General features: G+C 32.8%; 1 protein-coding gene across 8 annotated transcripts in view; it reads left to right on the top strand.

Moving 5' to 3' along the window:
* Positions 1–7265, top strand: part of LOC115213884 (zinc finger protein 239-like) — an 11373-nt gene extending 4108 nt beyond the window's left edge. For 3 of the 8 annotated variants that reach the window (XM_029782845.2, XM_029782846.2, XM_036504897.1), the window contains exons 2-3: positions 52–164; positions 6266–7265. In XM_029782845.2, the coding sequence (XP_029638705.1) occupies positions 6409–7119 (711 nt within the window). In that variant the 5' untranslated portion in view covers positions 52–164; positions 6266–6408 and the 3' untranslated portion in view covers positions 7120–7265. Of the gene's footprint in view, positions 1–51; positions 165–2662; positions 2732–6265 lie in introns of all 8 variants that reach the window. The other 5 variants (XM_029782848.2, XM_029782847.2, XM_029782850.2 and 2 more) reach the window with 2 other exon arrangements.
* The last annotated feature ends 235 nt before the right edge of the window (positions 7266–7500 follow it).

Below are 7500 nucleotides of genomic sequence, written 5' to 3'. Positions count from 1 at the left end.
TTCACTGATTAGATCCTGCATCCGTTTTCTTTTCTTTTTCTTTCTTTATAGTTTTTCTCCTGCTAGCACTTATCGACAATCCTATAAAAGATAGTCACATGAGAAGAATATGGTTTGTAGACGATCGTGACGGTGCTGGACGGCAATTTTTTTGACATATTTTGGTAAGGAGAACTCTGAACACCACGGCTTCTCATTTCTTCCCAAGTTTCTTGATTATTCAGACTAGTTTTAAATGAAACAAAAAATACAAAATTGTATTTATAATATGTTGCTTGATTGGTAGGAAAGACACACCTTCGTTATTCACTTCTGTTGGTTTAAAAATATTTTGTTTATACTTTGTAAAATTTTTCCGTTTTTTTTCTCATTTATTATATCTTGTTATTGTAGAAAAGTTCCTTGAAAATTTAGACCGTAGATTTTAGATCGCCTTAGAATCCCAGTGTTTGATTCTGAAATATTTCCTTCCCAATTCTTGCGATAATTCCACCAGTTGCTCGTTCTACGGCAATATTTCGCATTCTTGGTCATCTCTGAGTTGACACTTTATACAAAAGTATTTTTCTTATATCTCTCGAAAGTCTTTTAATTGAATTTTCGGCATTTGTTTGGTGCGATTTATGTATTTTATTAAAAACTCATGTACATTGCTCATCGCACATTCAGTATTCGTCAAGACTGTTTCAATAATTATTCTTTCTAACCCAGGCGACTATTCATGATCAATAAGTTTACTGGGCAGATTTTTAGACAGAAAAAGAAACGTTTGTGGTCGTCGCTTTAAATTAAAACTTCAGAGTATCTCATATCCTGTCAATAGTAATGTTGTCAGCTTATATTTCACTTGATCACATTATTCTGCAAATCACTTAAATATCTCTTAGTTTTCTGTTTTCAAAAATTGGAAACAAAGACAATGTTAAAAGGGAGAAAGATGAAAATGAATTTTAAGGTACAGTAGAATTGTAAAATACATATCCAACATCTCACTGAACTAAAAGTTCAATAAAATTATTTTTTTAGAGAATTGTTAGAACATTAAATTTTTTTTTTAATATATATTTTGCTAATAATTGTTTTATAGTTTCTTAAGTTCAAAATTAAAGCAGTTGATCAAGTGTACAACAAAACAAAGGTCAGTGAACAATCACCACAATTATTGTATTGAGTTCATTAAAAATAATCTCAAATCAGGAATGTGAGGTTAGGTTATTTATAAGATAAATTTCCAATACATTTCTAACTGCAAAATGTCAAAATATAAATCAAATACTTTCACAATACTCTTTATATAAAAAAGAAGTTAAACACATACACAATAGAGTTTGCAGTGTAGTGCTATATGTATATATTTACCAGATTTTAAAAAGATAGCATAAAGGTTCTTAACCCTAAAAGTTAATTGTGCTTTAAAGAACTACAAAATAGGTGTCACTCCCTTTTCAGTTGGAAATGGCATTCAACTGATAAAATAATTACCTTAACAATGAACAAAATTGCTAAAATTACCTTACCATGCACTGCAAAAATAAATAATTATAAGTGTGTATATGTGTGTGAGAGAGAGAGTTTGCATGTGTGTTTTATATATAAAAAGAGAGACAGACAGGCAAAAAAAAAGGAAAATGTCCCTTGCATTTGAAAACTATCTTTATAAAAGAACATTTCATTTAATTTTTCCACAAGTTTTTCATACTTTACTCTAAGTTGAAAAAGTCGCAATGACTGAAACCAGTACTTAAATATTCTCTATGATAAAATTATTTTAGTATTTTCTACCTTGTCTTATTTTCCTTATATATATATTATATGAGTCAGAAAAATGGGCACTTATGTATTGGTTAATAGAATGGGTCATCATTGGTTGTTAGGAGAATATATTGTATTTTATTTATGATATATACACAAGTTGCAAGTGTTTATTCTCAGAATCCTGAATTTATTTGTCCCACCACCATTCTCTCAAATACAACTTAAATGTTTGATTAGTAAAATTCAGTCATTTTATGCATATTAATTACTGAAATGCTTTTTCTTCACTTCACGACTAGATATTTAATAGTCTTCAGTTATGATTTTTAACAATTACTCCAGACCAGACCAAAATATTCTCATTTTCACTTTTACAGTTAATTCCCCTCTCCATTGTAAGTGGATTACTGGCCTAAATTTAGTATTTTGTTTAAAAAAAAGTATATTTTTTTTAAGATTGAAGTCAGCCTTAATATTTATGAAGAAATTTTTTTTTCTATAATTATATTCATTTTTAGGAGTTGCCTGAAATAAAGATTACAATATTTTTGCATGAAAGATGTTTATAGTTAATTTTGTAAATTGAATCTGACTTGCAAATTATTAAAATTAGTAAATTATATCCTATTATTTCCTTGCCAGCATTGATTTACTTCATTATAAGTTTGATTAAATTGGCAAGCTGGCAAAATCGTTACTGTACTGGATAAAATGCTTAGTGATATTTCTTTTGGCTTTACATTCTGAGTTCAAATGCCACTGAAGCCAGCTTTGCCTTTCATCCTTTAAGGCCTATATAATAAGTACCAGTCAAGTACTGGGGTTGATGTCATCAACTATCCCCACTTCCCCAAAATTTCATGCTTTGTGCTTTGATGATACTCTTTTACTCTTTTACTTGTTTCAGTCATTTGACTGTGGCCATGCAGGAGCACCACCTTTTAGTTGAGCAAATCAACCCCAGGACTTATTCTCTGTAAGCCTAGTACTTATTCTATCGGTCATTTTTGCTGAACCGCTAAGTTACGGGGATGTAAACACACCAGCATCTGTTGTCAAGCGTTGTTGGGGAGGACAAACACAGACACACAAACATATACACACACACACATACATATATATATTTATACATATATACGACAGGCTTCTTTAAGTTTCCGTCTACCAAATTCACTCACAAGGCTTTGGTCGGCCCGAGGCTATAGTAAAAGACACTTTCCCATGGTGCCACGCAGTGGGACTGAACCCGGAACCATGTGGTTGGTAAGCAAGCTACTTTACACAGAGCCACTCCTACACCTATTACTTACCACACAGCCACTCCTATAAATTTGATTTTCAGTCCAGTGGTTTCCTTACTATCCCTACAAAGTACATGTGGCTTTGTTCACAGTACTTTGGTAACAAAAGTACCAGCGTATCTTACAAGGGAAAGAAAATAGATAAATTCCAAATGTCTTTTGCGCAGTGAACTGATAATAGCAATTATATTACTTTTTAATTTTCTCTTTACTCCATTTAATAATAGCTTATATAAATGTTGGTTCGTTGGTTGATTTCTTCGGTCACACTTTACATCATATATATATATATATATATGAGAGAGAGAAAGCTAACATAAGAGATGCAGGATGAGTATCATAACTTTCTGTAAAGTACACGTCTTTTAATGAAATTTTGCTGAGATAGGTTTTTGATGGAGGGGATTACAAATATATTGATAACATTTAGAAAAATATTGAAATATATTTCTTGCAAACATACAAATAAGAAATTTGTTTTATTAAATTTTTTAAAGTTTATATTTTTCTTTTGAAATTATTATTCATATCATCATTGCGTATAAGCACCAAAAATTTGATTAAAGCTTAATTCTAATGATTGTATGTAAGCCATGTTTTCTGATATTCCCTATGTTATTAAAAGCATACTCCAAAGTAATTTTATTCGGCTGAGGAAAATATGTCAACTGAAATATTGCTAAAAAATATTTTAAATCCCTTTAGAGTTGCTGTTAAAATTTGCTATTACCTCATTATCTCCAGACAATAAATTTCTGAGCATTGATGAACATTATGTTCATCTCATCATGAAATAGAAATCCTTATTGATGTTTTTGTTAGTTTCAGACTAGATATTTACGAATTTTTTGTTGGTATCAACAAGTTAAATAGCAGCAAATTACAATATCCAGACTACTGCACCATCTAACACTTCAGTATATTATTATTATTATTATTATAAGACAAGCTGGCAAAGTCGTTAGCACACCAGGCGAAATGCTTAGCAGTATTTTGTCTGCCTTTATGTTCTGAGTTCAAATTTCACCGAGGTCATCTTTGCCTTTCATTCTTTCAGGGTCGATGAAATAAGTACCAGTTACGCACTGGGGTCGATGTAATTGACTTTCCCCTCCCCCAAAATTTCAGACCTTGTACTCATAGTAGAAAGGATTATTATTATTATAAGGCAATCTGGCAGAATTATTAGCATGCCAGAGAAATCATTTAGCAACATTTTATCTGTCTCTACGTTCTGAGTTCAAATTCAGCTGAGGTCAACTTTGCCTTTCTTGGGGTCAATGAAATAAGTACCATTTGAGCACTGGTATCAATGTAATCGACTAGTCCCCTCCCCTAAAAAATTTCAGGCTGTGTGCCTACAGTAGAAAGAATTATTATGATTATTATTAAGGCAGTGAACTGGCATGTCCGTTACTGCCTCAAACTTAGTGATATTTCTTCAAACATGTTACATTCTCAATTCAAATGCTGCTGAGTTTGACTTTGCCTTTCATTTTTCCAGAGTGAATAAGTACCAGTTTTGCACTGGAATTGATATAATCGACTAATCTCCCACTAAAATTTCTGGTCTTGTACCAAAATTTGAAGCTATTATTATTAAGACTGTGAGTTGGCAGAATCATTTGCATGCCAGATGAAATGCCTAGTGGCATTTTGTCTGTCTTTACATTGAGTTCAAATGCCACCTAGGTTGACTTTGCTTTTCATCCTTTTGAGATCAATTAAACACTGGGGTCGATGTAATCAACTTACCTCCTCGCTTTGTGCCAAAATTTGAAACCATTATCAGGACAGCAAGTTAGTGTGTTGTACAAAATGCTTAGCAGCATTTCTTCCAGAATGTTCTGAATTCAAATCCCATTGAGGTCAACTTTGTCTTTCTTCATTTTGAGGTTAATAAAATAAAGTACAAGTCATTTACAACTACCACACACTCACACATGTCTACACACATGGTGGAAATCAACTTGTGACTGAGTAAGACCATTTCTTAAACCCATTATACTCTAAGAAACATCTCATGCCCAATCAATTCAGTTGGAAAAAATGAGTTGTAAAGGCCAGCTTTGTCACATTCTGTGTCATGCTGAATCTCGCTGAGAACTGCATTAAAAATACACATGTTTGTAGAGTACTCAGCTACTTGTATGTTAATTTCCCAAGCAGGCTGTTGATTGATCAAACTAACTGAAACACTTGTCATAACCAATGGAAAGCCAGGAAATATATGTGTGTGTATGTGTTGCATTTTAAGGCTACCGTTGGTTTCTTATTTAGAAAAATATCTTGATAATTTTTCAAGCCAATCACATGGAGAAATGGTGTTTGTCTCCATTATTTTGGATGTAAATACAAACTCTCATCTTTGTCTCAATTAGACATTGTGTTTTCATCCAAAATGGAGATGAACACCATTCCTCCATGTGATTAAACATGAAAATTTGTTGAAATATTAAAATATTTTTCTTAACATGAAACCAATGTTAACCTTAATACACAAACAGAGAAATTCTATCCACCAATGTGGTGTTGTGCACTCATTCTTGTCATTCAGCATTTACACATACACACACACATATATAGGTGCAGGAGTGGCTGTGTGGTAAGAAGCTTGCTTCCCAACCACACAGTTCTGGGTTCAGTCCCACTGCATGGCACCTTGGGCAAGTGTCTTCTACTATAGCCTCAGGCCGACCAAAGCCTTGTGAGTGGATTTGTTGGACAGAAACTGACAGAAGCCTGTTGTATATATATAAATATATATGTATATATTTGTGTCTGTGTTTGACTCTCCACCATCGCTTGAAAACTGATGTTGGTGTGTTTACGTCCCCGTCACTTAGTGGCTCGGCACAAAGAGACTGATAGAATAAGTACTAGGCTTACAAACCGTAAGTCCTAAAGGTGGTGCTCCAGTATGGCCACAGTCAAATGACTGAAAGAAGTTAAAGAATAATAGTATATATATACATCCATCAAATCCACTCACAAGACTAGTTGGCCTGGAACTAAAATAGAAGACTTTTGTTCAGGTGCTATACAGTGGGACTGAACCCAAAACTATGTTATTGAGAAGCTAACTTCTTAACCATCCAGCCATGTCTGTGCCTACAACTACACCTCTTCAGTATTTTTTAGTATTTTATTATTTGTTCTATTTTCTGCTGCATTGAGAAATGTTGAAATTATCCATTTTCTAATTTCAGGATTTGATTTCAAAAGGAACAAATTTACCAACAGACAACTGTTGGTAAGTTGGAATCAAGAATCTTGTTTGACAGACTTCTCAAAATCAGAAAAATAAGAAACCCTTTTAATTTGTAATCTTCAGGAGGAATCTTATAAAAATATGCAGAGAAATTTTGGAATAAAGCCATTTTATTGTGAAATATGCGAAAAAGATTTTTTACACAGCAGTGACTTGAAATTTCATATGAGGACTCACAATGGAGAGAAATCTTTCAGTTGTGATATCTGTGGAAAGGTATTCTCACAAAACTCTAATTTAAGGAAGCATATTAAAACTCACAGTGGTGAGAAACCTTACCGGTGTGATATATGCAGAAAAGAATTTTCCAGAAATTCTCTTTTAAGCCGTCATATAAGAACTCACACTGGAGAAAGACCATTCCACTGTGATATTTGTGGTAAAGATTTTGTTGATAATTCAACATTAAAGAGGCACATAAGGATTCATACTGGTGAAAAACCATTCTGTTGCCAAATCTGTGGGAAAGAATTTGCTCGAAATTCTCATCTAAAAGAACATATAAAAACACATACTGGAGAAAAACCTTATCATTGTGAAATATGTGGCAAAGATTTTTCTCAAAGTTCCTATTTGAAGGAACATATAAGAACTCATACAGGTGAAAAACCCTATCATTGTGAGATATGTGGTAAGGAATTTTCGAGAAATTCCCATTTAAAAGAACACCGCAAAACACATTCTAGAGAAAAGAGTTTTCTCTGTCAAATATGTGACAAGAGTTTCTCCCAAAATTCTCATTTAAAAGAACATATAAAGTCACACACTGAAGATATTCTAGAAAGTTGCTAATTTTTATTCGTATTAAAAAAATTATATGTATTTAATTTTAAATATTTATGTTTTTATGTGAGGGAAAAATAGTTAGCATTCTCATGTCAAAGATGGACACAAAAGCGCTTGGATATGATGAAAAATTAAGTCATCGTCTTTGTTTTGATATCAACTTCTCTATGTTTGCATGGGTCAAATAAAATTTGTTGAGGCAAATTTTCAATGGTCAAATGCTATTCCTGTCACCAACCCTCACCTGTTTCCAACTAGGGTAATATCTCCACATAACCAGACATTTTTGCAGAAAATTGGAAATGAAAGGCACTGCTTGTATGACACTGATACTTGCACTCATGTACAACTATCATGCAATGTCAAGGCCAGGAGACATAAGCGTAC

This window comes from Octopus sinensis, linkage group LG7 (genome assembly GCF_006345805.1).
Source record: "Octopus sinensis linkage group LG7, ASM634580v1, whole genome shotgun sequence".
In the NCBI taxonomy this organism is placed as follows: Eukaryota; Metazoa; Mollusca; class Cephalopoda; order Octopoda; family Octopodidae; genus Octopus; species Octopus sinensis.
The sequence above is the reverse complement of the archived record's forward strand: the minus strand, read 5'-3'. Positions and strand labels throughout refer to the sequence as shown.